This window comes from Lactuca sativa, chromosome 3, assembly GCF_002870075.4.
Source record: "Lactuca sativa cultivar Salinas chromosome 3, Lsat_Salinas_v11, whole genome shotgun sequence".
Lineage (NCBI taxonomy): Eukaryota > Viridiplantae > Streptophyta > Magnoliopsida > Asterales > Asteraceae > Lactuca > Lactuca sativa.
Genome location: NC_056625.2, coordinates 158,783,292 through 158,799,511, shown reverse-complemented (window position 1 = coordinate 158,799,511; position 16,220 = coordinate 158,783,292). Strand labels below are relative to the sequence as shown.

At 39.1% G+C, this 16,220-nt stretch overlaps 1 protein-coding gene across 1 annotated transcript; it reads right to left on the bottom strand.

Moving 5' to 3' along the window:
* Positions 1-5,448: 5,448 nt before the first annotated feature.
* Positions 5,449-5,799, bottom strand: LOC111876879 (uncharacterized mitochondrial protein AtMg00240-like). Its single transcript, XM_023873442.1, has one exon. It carries the CDS (start codon positions 5,797-5,799, stop codon positions 5,449-5,451), a length of 351 nt encoding a protein of 116 aa, XP_023729210.1.
* Between the last annotated feature and the right edge of the window lie 10,421 nt (positions 5,800-16,220).

The window sequence follows — 16,220 nt, the reverse complement described above, 5'->3', positions numbered from 1 at the left end:
TTGCCCGTAGGTACTAGAGTCACGCTATGTAATTTCTAAACAACTCGTTATTCTAATGAGAGATCATAAATCGAAAAGTACGTACATCTAGATCTCCTTAACCTAAGACTGTGGTACGTGGCAAGCCAAACCGATAAATCAATGTTGCATACTAATCGGGAGTGTGTAAGATCCTTAAACAAGGCTTAACAGGGTTTACGGACCTTGCATTGCGAAGCCGAACACTCAAAAAGGTCACAAATGAAACCTCTCTCAATCGTTTTCACTCTATCTCTCTTTATTTAGAAATCTCTCCAAGAATGTCAAATCTCTCCCAAATCTCTCTAAGTATGTGAAATCTCTCCCAAATATCTCTTTGTATGAGAAATCTCTCCAAAAATGTCAAATCTCTCCCAAATCTCTCTAAGTATGTAAAATCTCTCCCAAATATCTCTTTGTATGAGAAATCTCTCCAAGAATGTCAAATCTCTCCCAAATCTCTCTAAGTATGTGAAATCTCTCCCAAATATCTCTTTGTATGAGAAATCTCTCCAAGAATGTCAAATCTCTCCCAAATCTCTCTAAGTATGCGAAATCTCTCCCGGATATCTCTTTGTATGAGAAATCTCTCCAAGAATGTCAAATATCTCCCAAATCTCTCTAAGTATGCGAAATCTCTCCCAAATATCTCTTTGTATGAGAAATCTCTCCAAGAATGTCCAATCTCTCTAAGTATGCGAAATCTCTCCCAAATATCTCTTTGTATGTGAAATCTCTCCAAGAATGTCCAATCTCTCTAAGTATGCGAAATCTCTCCCAAATATCTCTTTGTATGTGAAATCTCTCCAAGAATGTCAAATCTCTCCCAAATCTCTCTATGTATGTGGAATCTCTCCCAAATCACTCTCAAAATCTCTCTCAACATTTTATAATCACTTGGGGCATCCCGACCCTCGAATTTGGCGAAAACAGCCCAAAAAACGGAAGTCTACGCGAAAATCGGATTTAAGGAGCCGAAACTCCTCTTAGGAACCGAAACTCCTCTTAGGAACCGAAACCCCTCTCAAGGAACCGAAACCCTCTCAGGAACCGAAACATCTTAGGAGCCGAGACCCCCCTCAACCGAAATGGACCGAGTGCTCTGTTTATTTCGGTCCTCTGATCATTCCCAAACCGAGCCTGACCTTCTGCTCGTCCCTTCTCACTTTCGGTCCGAGAGGACTACACCTTCGGTCTAAGGAGCTGACCTTCGGTCCGAGGGCTTGAGCTTCTGTCCGAGGAGCAAGCCTGCGCAGCCGAACACCTCCACTCTCGGTTCCTCTTCTACTCTCGGTTCCCATGCACAACCAAGCCTCACCTTCGGTTCTAAGCTCCTAAGGAGCCGAACCTTCGCATCCTCGGCCCAAATTTCGGAATTTGGCAGTTTTTGCCCGATTTTCAATATTTTTTGCGTTTTGAGCCCGTTTTCGAGATTTTAACGGGGGATTTTCACCCAAACTCGTATTTTAATATATATAAGACCCTAAATAATCACAATTTAAACATATTTTTAAGAAAATCTTTATTTAATAAATAAAATCTAGTGGGTGAATAATTGAGGTGGAGTGTTGACTTTGCTTTACCTTATGAAACAAGCAACCACCCCCACACCTACTCTATGACCAGCCACACCTCCCCACCTTACCTAGGTCACCTCAATGTCCTTTCCACTCAATTATCAGCCCTCTCTACGTCCTTAGGGTTGGAACATTCATCCTCTCTCCTCACATTTCTTTCATTTCCTCTCATTCTTCCATCAAGAACAAACTCCATTTTCTCTCAAATTCTCTCCCTCAAATTCGAGATTAAAGGGCTGATCATCAAGCTTTCTCTCATTTGTGGTAAGATTTATCACCTCTCTCATGATTAATACATTTCCTTGTACTCAAATCATTGATTCTTACGCAAATTTCCATCATAGATTGTGCTAGATTCTTGAATCTTCAAGCAATCTTCAAGTGTTCTTGAGTTAAACACTTCTCATCTACAACACTCATCTTCTGAAACCACTCAAGGTGAGTTCATACCCCTACATTTTCATGTTTTCTCAAGTTTTTAGGGGGGGAGGAATACAAGTTAAAACACCAAGAACATAACTAAACTTTTCTAACAGCCTTCATCAGAAAAGTTCAACTCCATTCACGGACTGTTTTGGACAACTTAAACATTTTTGTTTTCAAAACTGTTTTAGGTGTAAGTAGTTCCTGTTCTTAGCTTTAAAATGACTACTTGCACATCTCCATGCGATTTTTCTACAATTTATGGTGATTTTTACAAAACTGTCTATCATTTCAAATACCAACCCGGACCAGTCTGTGATTATGGACTATTTCACCCAAGTTGGAGGTTATTAAAAATCATGATAAAAATTATGAGTAAACTAGATACATTTTGGGAACTCTCAGAATTTACGGATTTAGTTTTCGACTTCGTATGATTTTTCTATGACTTTTCTAAACAGTGCAGAAATGTTTAATTTAGTTAACATCATATAACTTTCATAACACTTTGTATTATGTTGAGCAAAGTGTATAATAATAAGTTCTAAGTATTGAATGTGTTTCTTTGTTAATTTTATCATCATAAACTGAAAATTTGTCATTCATAATAAGAATATTCATTCATTTGGAACACGTATATTAAGCTATAACAAGCATAGTTTATGGATTCATAGCACAAATGTGTTTCATAAAAGAGTTCTTATACATTACAAACGTTTTGGATAAACTATAATAGCTATAGTTTATGTATCATTTACTTCTCAAACTTTTTACCAAAGGTTTTCAGTTTAGATCACGTAAATCTGTTAATGAATAAATTTGTGAGTCATTCACTTCGGGTTACTTCCAAAGTAACCAAATCAAAAAGTCCTGTAAATTGTAACCAAAGTCTCTTGTAGGGAGAACGTGATAGTTGTGTATAGATCTATATTGGGTTTGACAAACCCACACCAGAGCTGCTTGCAACATCTAGACCGGTAGGTCTGTGGTGACAAGTGTCATTTCAGTTTCGCGACGCCTGAAGAACATCGCAATTACGAGGCCGTCTAAGTCAAGTATGGTTATGATAGCTCACATGTGGTATTAACAAATCACAAGATTTATGGGTTCTAACTTTAAATTAGTGAGTTATGTCAATTTAGCTCTCAGAAATTACTTTAAGTATGGAAAAACACTTGTACGTCTTCATATTAAAAAGGGTTTTATGTTCATTTAAAATCACTTTTTATATCAATTACAAATATCGTTGTATATTTTCAGTCTTAGTATTTAAGGCTACACACCATTCATTACGAGAGTTTTTCTCAAATCAGAAAGGGTTTTATGCCAATCCGAAACCACTTTTATATCTTTAAGTATGACAAATACTAGTTCGATTTTGGTCCTGGTATTAGCACCACATAACTTATGTAAGGAAAATATTGGATTTTTCTTGGTAACATACATCTCTTTACAAAGATCGATTTTCAAACTCTTACCGTCAAAAGCTTATGAACTCACCAACCTTTGTGTTGACATTTTTCAAAACTACTTGTATTCTCAGGAATTCAGTGAAACAGGAAATCAACCACGTTTTGACGATGGGACGTTAAATCGTCAAACAGTTCATTTTGTATCATAATGTAATTGATTTGAATCATGTAAACATATACTTTGGTGTAACTTTTTTTTCAATTATATTTATGATGGTTGTATTTACTTTGAGCACTATTATACTCGTTGTTGTGATACTCTACATGAAGTCCTCCACCCCCGGACGTTTCCGCCATCCTTGGTTTGGGGGTGTGACAATTGTAGAGGGATGGACCAATAGATTGATTGCATTCAGAAATTTGTCTTTGGTCAACATGACCAAAGAATCATCTACCAAGTTCAGATGAACATCTTGCAGGTTGTTGAGGGGGCGAAAGGCAGAGAAAGCACACTTGAATAGGGTCGAAATTGGTACTACATCGGTGAAAGAGTCAAAGGGTCCAGACAAAGGGTGATTTTGGTGAACTTGATCATGAGACGAACAAACTTATTATAGGATGAGTGATTTTCGAAGATGGCCCTGAAATTTCTTGATGCAATGGATGGAGATTGGTTTAGAGTAGCAGAGTCTGAACCATCGGGTTGTGCGGAACTAGAAACCTTGGTTTGCTTCTTTGAGATGCTTAATTTCACCATTTTGAGAAAAAAAAATTGAAGAACCTGCAGAAAAGTTTTGAGTGCAAGAGGGTGAGGAAGATGAAGATTGCCAAAGAGAGTTCAGAAAGCATAAAGCTTTCTTGGGGAGTGAAAAAACGTTTATATAGTAGCGGATCTCAAAAGTTTATTGTTTTAACCCAATATGAGGTAGTTAAAGATAAAAACCCTTGAGTTTTTGTATTTAAAAATTAAGAATAGCCACAAATAAGATTAAAGAAAAATAAATCTTTAATGTTTTGATTTTCCAAAAATTAAGCATTTAACGAAGTGTCAGGTCCAATATCACAGGTCTGAAGATCGTCTGGTGAGGGGAGAAAATCCATTGAATAAAGGTGGAAATTGTAACAGATTGGACATCTTTGGGTAGGGGGATTAGACAGTTAAGGAAAACGATTTCTAAATATTTCTTTTATTGGGAAACGATTTTATTTGGTATCAAACCAAAATTGGGTCTGACAAATGGTTTTTTGAAAAAGAAAAATTGAAACGGTGATGTGCAATACAACGAATGTTATTTAAGAATGTTTTTTATTAAATGAAGGATCATTAAATAGCACACAAAGTTCTTTGGAATTTATGAAGTAGTTGAAGATTCATTCAATACAACTGAGGATTGAATGACTATTGCGGAATGGATCATCATTGCGGATAGATTCGTCGTTGTGGTGGATGATTAGAAGACTATAGTAGAAGAAAGTAGGAGAAACACTTGAACAAAGTCAGAAAGAACAAACAAGAAGGACCCTTGAAATATTGGTATATGGTTGCGGTACACAAGTTACACTGAAACCATGTATGATAGATATATTTACCCTGGACCGCAACAAACACCAGAAGTAGTCTGTGGTACCTATCAATTCAAAAAGAATTATGGGTCCGGATTCATCATACCTAACATTTGTAAGAAACTATTGAGTTTTGTAGAGTCAAGCGCTTTTTTGAATACATCAGCAATCTCTTCATGAGTGTTAACAAAAATTAGTTCAATGTTACCTTTCAAGATGTGATCTTTGATGAGGTGATACTGTAGTTCAGTATGCTTTGTCATAGAGTGATGAATAGGATTGTGGGAAATAGCTATAGCACTCTCAGGGTCACTATAAATTGGTATCCGCAACATCCTATATCCGTAGTCCAAAAGTTGAGTCTTCATCCTTAACACTTGTGAACAACATCTGGCTGCGACCACATATTCAGCTTTTGCAGTAGACAATGAGACATAATCTTGTTTCCTTGATGACTAGCTGACGAGTCTTTCACCGAGAAGTTGACATCCACCGGAAATGCTTTTTCTGTCTAATCTGCATCCGACATGATCCGCATCTATGAATGCTTGAAGACTGAGATTGTTCCCTACAGGATACCATAGGCCTAGAGCTTTGCTTCCCTTTAAGTATCTGAGAATTTGCTTAACTAAGGTCATATGTGATACTTTCGAAGCTGCCTGGTATCTTGCACATAAGCCTGTTGCGAAGACAATATCTGGTCGGCTTGCGGTAATGTACATCAAAGAGCCAATTACTCCTCTATAAGTTTTTTGGTCTACTGATTCAATAGAAGGATCAGCAGAAGTCTTATCTCTGAAGGCCATTGGTACCTTGGCAGAGGAACAGTTGTCCATTGAGTATTTCTTCAGCAGTTTAGAGGTGTATTTCTCTTGATGGATGAATATCCCTTGAGGGACCTGTTTCACTTGAAGTCCTAGAAAGAAATTAATCTCTCTGTTCATGCTCATTTGGAATTTGTTGGTCATGAGGTTTTCAAATTCATCCACTAACCCTTGATCAGTTGATTGGAAGATGATATCATCCACATATATTTGTACACGCATAAGGTGATTACCGTTTTCCTTTCTAAATAAAGTGGGGTCAATCACTCTGCTTTTGTAACTAGATGAGACAAGAATTTTGAAAGGGTCTCATACCACGCTCTTGGTGCTTTCTTTTGACCATAAACCGCTATCTTAGGCTTGTAACAGTAATCTAGGAATTCATGACTTTCGAAGCTCGGAGGTTGTTAAAGATAACCCTCCTCTTTCAATTCACTATTAAGGAAGGCACTATTTACATCCATTTGATGTAATTTGATGTTCTTGTGAGCATCATATGCTATGAAAATGCATATGGCCTCCATCCTAGCTGCGGGGGCGTATGTTTCATCATAATCAACACCTTCAAGTTGACTATACCACTTAGCAACTAGTATCCCTTTATTTCTAACGACAGCACCGGATTTATCTAATTTATTCTTGTACGCCCATCTTGTTCCAACAATAATGTGACCTTTTGGTTTCGGAATGATTTGCCACACTATGTTTCTTTCATATTCTGCCAGTTCGTCTTGCATTGCGGATATCCGCTCGGGCTTCATTAAGGCTTCTTTGATGGTTCTGGGCACGATAGAGGACGAAAACGTTGCATAGTGACAGTGATCAGTTAAATATTTTGAGGAACGAGTTAGAATACCTGCAGATGGATTTCCAATGATTTGACTCGGTGGGTGGTCCTTCTTCCATACATGAAAATGGGGTTCTAAATGGTCAGCGGTTGCGGTGGAGGAATGTTTTTAATATCCGAAGACTCTACGGCAAAAGAGGGCAGTTCCCCCAGGACATGTGAGCGGCCCGCAGAATTGTCTAGAATCGGGGAAGTAGGATTAGCATTTTCTTGTGCATTCGAGAGAGGTTCCCCCTGGATTGCGGATGGGAGATCCCCCTGAACCTGAGAAGATTCCCCCTAGATTGTTGAGAGAGTAATAACCCTCGGATCGGTTTTCGTGTCAATGTTCTCTATATCTTTAATATCTGAGTCTGAGGAGACATTTGATGCGAGAATAACTTTGCGGAAAGGGACCGGAGTTGCTTCCTCAGGAACTAGAACCACGATGGTTATCATCTGATCTGGAGTGGATTTTTCCCCCTCAACCAGCAAGGTTGAAGTATTGAGTGACACATCATCAGATAGAGTGGGACCAGGAATTTTGGCATACTGTTGTTGAGCTTCCAGAGACACAAGGACTTCGGAGATTTGAGCAGTCTCTACGGGGTCAAAATGATCATTATAGTTTATTTCAACTATGTTGAGGGGACCCGGGGAGGCTGGGATATCACCTTCCAGGATTTCTTTTGTTTCATTTGAAGGGGCATTGTTGCGAACATAATAGTCATCGAATTTGCGTCGAAGCTTTCAACTATTAGTCTCATGCGTCTGATGAGAACCCTATAGGCTGCCTTGTTTGTTGAGTAGCCAAGGAAAATGCATTCATCCGACTTCGGTGCAAATTTGTTAAGATGATCCTTTTGTTGATCACAAAACATCTACACCCAAAGATGTGAAAGAAATGGACATTTGGTTTGCGGTTGTCGAGGCCCTCATGTGGAGTTTTGTTGAGACGCTTATAGACAATGCTTCGGTTTTGGATAAAACATATTGTGGCCACTGCTTCGGACCAGAAATAAAGAGGAAGGTTTGCAAAGTTGAGCATAGATTTGGTTGCTTCTACCAGAGTTCGTTTTCTTCGTTCTACTACTCCATTCTGCTGGCGTGTGTAAGGAGCTGAGAAATTATGTCTAATACCTGTTGAAACCAAGAAACTATTTAGGAGAGGATTAGTGAACTGGGTTCCATTATAACTTCGGATGCGGCGGACTTGTAATTTGATTTGAATTTCAATCTCCTTGATGAAATTGATCAGAATCTGTAGTGTTTCAGACTTAAGTCTCAAGAAAAAGACCCATGTGAAACGAGTGAAATCATCAACTACAACCAGTATATATTTCTTGTGATGGAGACTGGATACGGTAGATGGACCGTAGAGATCAATATCTAAAAGTTCCAGTGGTTTAGAAATTGAAGAACCAATTACTATAGAATTGCTTGATTTTGATTGTTTTCCACACTCACAGGCAGAACAAAGATTGTCGTTGTTGTACTTCAGAAAAAGGAAGACCTTAGACAAGTTCTTCGATGACAAGGTTGTTGATATTCCAGAAGTTCAAATGAGCTAGTTTGTGATGCCATAACCAGCTGACCTCGGATACTGCTTTGGACAGAAAGCACAACTGCGGTTTCCTAATGATCAGAGAGACATCCAATGGATTCATGGTTCCTTCGGACTTAGATTTGATCAAACAGGAGCTTCTATCACTTATCATTATCTAGCAGTAGTCGTTATCAAATTCAAATCGATGGCCTGCTTTACATAGTTGGCCTACACTGATGAGATTGTGTTTAAGAACTTCTACGTAAGAAACATTTTGGATGGACAAGTTTCCTGTAGTAAGCACACCATAACCTAAGATTATTCCATTCACATGGTTCCTGAATGTAACATTTCCACCATTGCTTATAAGGCTGAAGTCCAAATGGTTTTCTAACCTTCCGGTCATGTGCAAGGAGTAGGCACTATCTATTAGCCACTCCTCTTCGTGATCCTCCTTGCACATTGTCTGGAAATTACATGGCTAGTTTGGGCACCCAAACAAGCTTGGAGCCCGAGGCAGCTGATGGGTTTTTCAAAGTTGCATGAACCGAGGCTGCCGGGACAGGTTTTATGTTAATCTTGTGACCTAGACCTTGGTGTTTGGGAATTTTTGGAGTGTTATGAAGTTTTGAAAACCTATGAGATTTTTTGAAAATACGAGGTTTCTTAGAATATGAGGTTTCTGACATGTACAAGTTTTTTGAAGATACGAGGTTTTTTTAGAGGAGCCTGATGGGGCTCGATAAGATCCTTTTTGACGATGAAATCTAGATGATAGACTTTTATCACTCATCTGCACATCATACTTGGTCAGCGGTCCGAAGGGTGTGGAATTGGTCTTGCGACCAGTCCCAGACTAAGACTTCACATTGATACTCCTGGGATTTGAAAAAGCAGAGTTTGAAAAGGTGTGAGTGTGTGCAAATCTCCTAGACTGTGTCTTCCAGAAAATTTGAGGTGACAGGAAAAGTGTTGGAGTAGGCAAAATCCACTTCCATTTTGGGTAGTCTAAGGAATAGATCTGAAAAACATTACTTTGAAAAGACATTTCTTTCTTTTGGGTTTTGTTAGAAGACTATGAAAAGGTTTTAGGAACTGTACATTCCTTTTTGCTTGATTTCTTGACAGTCGTGTTCTTAGAAAAATAGTTTGAGAAAACAAGTTTTTCTGGACTTTTGGTTTTTAAAATGTTGACTTTCCTTTTGTTTTTCGAAAGAGTTTCCCGCTTTTGACCATGAGATTGAAGTTCCTCTTCGAAGGCCATTTTTGTTTGAGTTTTTGGAGAACCGCAGTTATTGAGATTCAACTGCGGTTTCTTAGAATATTTAGATTGCTTTTGAAAACGCGGACTTGATTCATCTGAACTGGAAAGTTCAGGATTCTAGGAACATTGACCATATTCGAAGTTTTTTATAGATAACTCATGAAGGATTAGATGAATGGTCACTGAATTCTTAATTGTGGTTTGCGGTAACGGAGGTTGGACTACCGCAACGTAAGTCTGAGTTAATTTCTTTGTGGGACACTTGATGAGACGCAGTTGGTCAGACTACAGTTTAGACTTACAGTGAGCGATACTGTAGTCTGAAGGCAGTGCTGGGAAGTTCACACAGACTTCAGATTCTTTCATAAGAATTGCTTCATCAACGACTGATGAAGTCTGAGAATTGGAATAAATTGTGCCAGAGATAGGAATTTGATCACATGAGTGACCCAAAAATTCAGGAAGAAATTTCCTCAATAACACAATTATTACTCAGACTACAAAGTCGATCAAAATGAGCATTGGTGTCTTTAGGAAAGGTTTTGTCATCGACTGGAAAAGGAAATTCTCGGTCCGGAGGGACATAGGGACGATCTTTGTTAAACTGGGGTGATGAATCATTTGCGGTGGAATACCCATTGGACCAACCCTAATTAAATGTGTTATCTACGGTTCCATTATTCTCAACATTCTCAATAGCTTCACTTTCATTGAACAACTTTTCTATTAAAAGATTTAATCGTACAATTTCATTTTGAACTAAATCTCTCTTGTTTAATGTTATGCCTAATTGAGTTTCACATAACATTCTTGCATCCTTATCTAATCCTAAGTCTCTTTCTAGCATGGTAACCTTGACTCTTTTGTCTTCTAGACGTCCTCTAACATGGAACATTTCTTGGGAATAAATGTTCTTCTCATCTAGGGCTTTGTTATAGTCTGAAAGGATGGCAGCACAAGTGTCATTAAGGTCGTCTATGAATGGTTGACAATCATACATGCTATATTTAAGAGTTCGGATCATGAGTTTTACCTGCTCAACGATGCTTAGAGTTCCATCCTTTGCCTTGTAGCAGTACTTCTTTTGCTGCAAGTTTGACCCATCCTCATCCGCAGTTGCCATGATGCAAATTTTTCCTTTACCCTTGATGTTGCTGATAACTTTATCCTCATCTCCGGATGACCACACTTGATGGTCTCTTTTGACTTAGGGTATGTACGCCCTTGCTTTTTCTTTTTCCTCCATTTCTTGAGCCATTCAAAAGTAGAACACTCTGTCTTTGACTACATTGGCTTTGCAATCCTTTGCAAAATGGTTTTCCCTATTAGATTTGTGACAAATTACGACATCAACCTTGTCTTCTGTTGAGGTACCGGAGTTAGTTGGCTTGATGGGCTGTGGGGACTCTTTTGATTGAGTGTTTTGAGGTGGAGGTGATAAGTGACGATTTTTGGGGTATCAAGAGTGAATATTTTGTGGATTGAAGTTGCGGTTGAAAGGGGGTTTACTAAACTGCTGATTTTTTCGGAAATATGAGGGTGGTAGCCTGTTGAATCGGTGGCTAACTAGAGCAATGGCTTGTTGGTATTCCTCTTCATGTTCGTATTATGATTCAGCTTCGTATGACTGCGAAGGGTTGTCATACGAGGGAGAGTAAGAATGAGTGTGAGGTGCTTGTGCAACGAGAGCTAGTGGTCCTCCGAAGTCAACACAGTCTTTGAGTAAAGTTGATTCATGTGCTTGTAGTTCACTATACATTTTGTAAAGAGATAAAGAATGAATTTTTCTATCTCCTTGGACTATCATCTTAGCTGTAGTCCAATGTCTGCCCAAACCTTTGAGAAATGGAAGATTTGTCTCATGGTTACTTCGGATGGGGCCAACATTTGATAACTTTGTGACAATCAAATTGAACCTCTTAAAGGAGTCTTCAAATCTTCCACCAGCATGTGCTTCGAAGTTGTTGTATTTGTTGAGTGCGATTGTAAACTTCTTATCTTGAGCTTGTTTTGTACCTTCATACAAGTTCTTGAGAACATCCCAAATTTCGTTGGCTAACTTGCAATTTATGATGATGTCAAAGTTGTCAGGAGAAAGTCCACAAAATATCTCATAAAAGGCAACAACATCATTTTCCATCTAATCAAGATCATCTTCGGTGGGACAATTAACAGTTGGTTGATGTCCTCCCAATCTGGATTGAGTACCGTCGGGTTGAACTGGAGTTAGAACAGGGACATCAGGTCCTTCTTCTACAGATCTCCATACATCTCTTCCAAGTCTTCGTAGATACCTTTCCATTCGTTGAGACCAGTATTGATATTCGTTTGCCACCAGTATTAGAGCTTTATTCAAACCTCCAACACTGTTGGAAACAACAAGAGATAAAGCTTGTGCCATATTTCCGTGTTTTTGAAAAGATTTTGTTTTTTTTTTGTTTTTTTTTAAGAAATGAGCTCCAATGGTATAGAAGGCCTTTTAAAATTAGAGTTCTTGTTTAAAAAGCAACCACTTTGGCTCTGATACCAATTGTTGAGAAGAAAACTTGAGTAACACACTTGAACAAATGTTAGAACAAGTAATAATGTGGAATGAAGTTTAACTCAGTGGATAATAAAGCTCAATAATAATAATAATAATAATAATAATAAGTTAGAGTTAGATAGTTAGATAATTAGGTGCGAAAATATAAGGAAATATAAATGACAACAAGTATTATATCAAGAAGACACTTAACTTGATTCTTAACAAGGATTGCAGTAAACCCAAGTTAGTAAATGAGATCAAACTTAGTGATTAAGTCAAATCTTACTTGCTCCGAAGAGATATTATAATCTTCATATAACAGTTTAGTTGATGAGGAACTTTGAGGATGAGAAAGTAAGAGAGAATAAGTAGAATATGAAATTCAATATAGAGATAATTGATCAAATTTTTTCATTCAGTAAGAGAGAGCTCTATTTATAGAGTCTCGAGGATTACAAAGTTAAATCTATCTAAGGTGGCCATGCAAGGCACACTAGGTAAAGAAATGTAAAGACATAAGATAATAGATAAAACTAAAACTAAGATAAAAGACTGATGATGTTGACTACGGATGGGGTTCTTGACTGCGGTTGAGATCTTGACTGCAGGTCTTGTGATGGTTTCGGATCTTTTCAAGTTTAAGAGGGTCACTTTTATGCTTCAACACCGCCAAGCGATCATGGCTCATGTCCCCAAGCAAACGAAAGGGGAAACAATAAAAGAAAGTTCTCAAATAAGAAGAAGAACCATCCATCACAGGACCCTGCCAAGAAACAATAAATTATTGCAATTGATGTTGCCACTACCCTTTCCACTCTAACGCCATTGAGATAATATGTCAGGAACCTACCCAAATGCAACAAAAGAAACTTTCACCACACAAGCGTATATCGGGAAATGCACTGCAGCAACTGCAACAAAAAGGGGCATACAACTCGTTTATGTAAGGCGCCAGCCCAACAAATCACCCAGGCCACTAATGTCGGGGTAAGCCGAGCCTGCTATGGCTGTGAGGAGACCGGGCATTTAAAAAGTGAATGCCCAAAGGCAGGAAACAATAAAGTTGGCGGTGTGGGAAGAGTTTTAGCAATATGGAACAAAGAAGCAGTTGAAGACCCCACGGTGGTTACCGGTATGTTTCTCCTCAGTAACTCATATGCATGCATACTTTTCGTTAGTGGAGTGGAGAGGAGTTTCATAAGCCACAAATTTAAACACATACTCAATCAAAAACCAAAATCACTCAATGAAATGTTCAAAGTAGATATGGAAAACAGTAAAAGAGAAAGCACTAAGGATATGTACATAGGATGCACTCTAACCTTAAAGAAACATTTCTTCCAAATCGATCTAATGCCTATCACTATAAAAAGCTTTCATGTCATAATTGGCATGGATTAAGTCTTTACCGCACCAAAATCAAGTATTACGAAAAGGCCATTCACCTTAATTTGTTAAGTAACAAAACCCTCATCATTTATGGCGACAAACCCAACATAAAGCTACAAATCATCTCTTACGTAGTTGATAAGAAGTAGGTGGTAAAAGACATCAAGGAAATTCCCGAAGTCTGTAACTTTCCTGTTGTATTCCCAGAAGACTTTCCAGGAGTACCACCTGTGCTACAAGTCGAATTCTGAATCGACCTAATTCCCGGAGCCACCCCCGTAGCCAAATCACCATATCGTCTACCACCATCAGAAATGCAGGAGTTGTCTAGCCAAGAGTAAGATGTTCCAAAAACTGCATTCAGAACTCATTACGGTCACTACAAGTTTGTAGTTTTGCCCTTCGGATTAACAAATGCACCTGTGGTGTTCATGGATTTAATGAATTTCATATGTTGGCCTTACTTAGACAAGTTTGTGATTGTATTCATCGACGACATTCTGGTCTATTCGCGAAATGTAGAAGAGCATAGTCACCACCTATGACAAATATTAGAGACATTAAGGACGGAGAAGTTATATGTGAAGTTCTCAAAATGTGAGTTCTGGATATGGAAAGTGGACTTCCTCGGTCACGTGGTCAGCAAAGAAGGGATACATGTAGAACCTTCCAAGATCAAGGCAATTAAAAGCTCGAAAACACCAAGAACACCTATAGAAATCCGTCATTCCTTAGGCCTCATTGGCTACCACCAAAGGTTCATACAAAGCTTCTCCAAGATTCTTAAACCCCTCACCACCTTTACTCTGAAAGGTGTAACCTTCAACTAGGAGGAGAAGCTAAAAGCTACTTTCCAAACACTAATGCAAGCCCTATGCAGTGCACCGATCTTGCCTCTCCCAGAACGGACCGAAGACTTTGTGGTCAACTATGATGCGTCCAAACAAGGGCTAGGCTATGTACTTATGCAATGAGGAAAAGTCATTACCTACACCTCAAGGCAGGTAAAGACTCACAAGGTCAACTACACAACACATGACATCAATCTAGGAGCAGTAGTATTTTCCCTGAAGGTTTGGAAGCACTACCCTTATGGAACGAAGTGCACAATCTTCACAGAACATAAAAGTCTCCAACACATCCTCAACCAAAAAGAGCTCAACATGAGGCAAATGCTATGGGTAGAGCTGCTGAATGATTATGAATGTGAGATTCTTTATCACCTAGACAAAGCCATTGTAGTAGCAGATAACCTGAGCCGAAAGGAATACTGGGGCCGCCGAGTAAAATCATTAACCATGACTATCCATTCACACCTATCCATGCAGATCAAAGAGGCTCAGCTAGAAGCCTCAAAAACTGAAAATGTTACAGGTGAATCTTTCAGAGGAATGGATAAAAATCTACAAGTTAAGGGTGACAAAGTTCCTTATCACATAGATCTGATCTGGACAATGAAGTTCGGTGGATTCAGAGATGTTGTCATGAACGAGGCTCACAAGACTCCATACTCCGTTCATTCCAGTTCAGAGATGTTGTCGAAATCGCTACCTATGTAGGAAAGTGTCTAACTTACGCCATGCTCAAGGTAGAATAGCAGAAGCGCTCGAGTTTGTTGCAACAACCAGAGATACCAAACTAAAAGTTGGAGTGGATAACCATGGACTTCATAACCAAGTTACCTAGGATAACAGGTGGACTTGACACCATCTGGGTGATCGTTGACAGGTTGGCCTAGTCCGCACACTTCCTACCAATAAAAGATATGGACAAGATGGAGAAAATGACCAGGTCATACATTAAAGAGATCGTGCGACTACATGGGTTGCCAATATCCATTATCTCCGATAGGGATAGTAGACTCAGCTCACAGTTCTGGCAGTCACTTGAAAGATCCATGGGAACTAGGTTCGACATGAGTACGACCTATCACCCACAGACCGACGAGCAGAGCGAAAGAACTATCCATACACTGGAGGATATGTTGCGAGCTTGCGTGATAGACTTTGGTAAAGCTTGGGATACTCATTTACCACTCGTCGAGTTCTCATACAACAATAGCTATCACACTAGCATCGGAGTTGCTCCATTCGAAGCCCTCTATGGCCGCAAGTGCAGATCGCCTCTATGTAAGGCTGAAGTGGGTGACGCACAACTAGTAAAGGGGCAAGTTCGTGACAGCACTCTCACCAGCCCAGAAGTCATAAGGGAGACAATTGAGAAGATCGTCCGAATTCGAGTAAGACTGAGAGCATCTCAAGATCGACAAAAGAGCTATGTAGATAGTCAACGCAAACCCTTGGAATTCCAGGTTGGTGATCGCGTACTGTTAAAGGTCTCACCCTGGAAAAGAATGATACACTTTGAAAAGCATGGAAAACTACATCCAAGGTACATCGGACCATTCGATATTCTTTCTAGAATCGGTCCGGTAGCTTATAAACTTCCACTACCACAGGAACTTAGTAATGTACACCCTATCTTCCACATGTCCAATCTAAAGAAATGTTTGTCTGAAGAAACTCTGGTAATCCCACTCGATGAAATGATGATAAACAAGTGTCTACACTTCGTAGAAGAACCTGTGGAAATCATGGATAGGGAGATCGAAAGGACAAAACAAAGTCGCATACTAGTAGTGAATGTCCGCTGGAACACCAAGCGAGGACCTGAATTCACAAGGGAATGAGAAGGTCAGATGAAACAAAAGTACCCACGTCTCTTCCCTGACTCATGAGTAATCACTCTAGAACTAATTTTGTGACGAAATTCCCTCTAACGGCAGGGGGGGATGTGACAATTGTAAAAATAAATTTAGAACAAACAAGGTCTAAACTTTAACCATGTACAA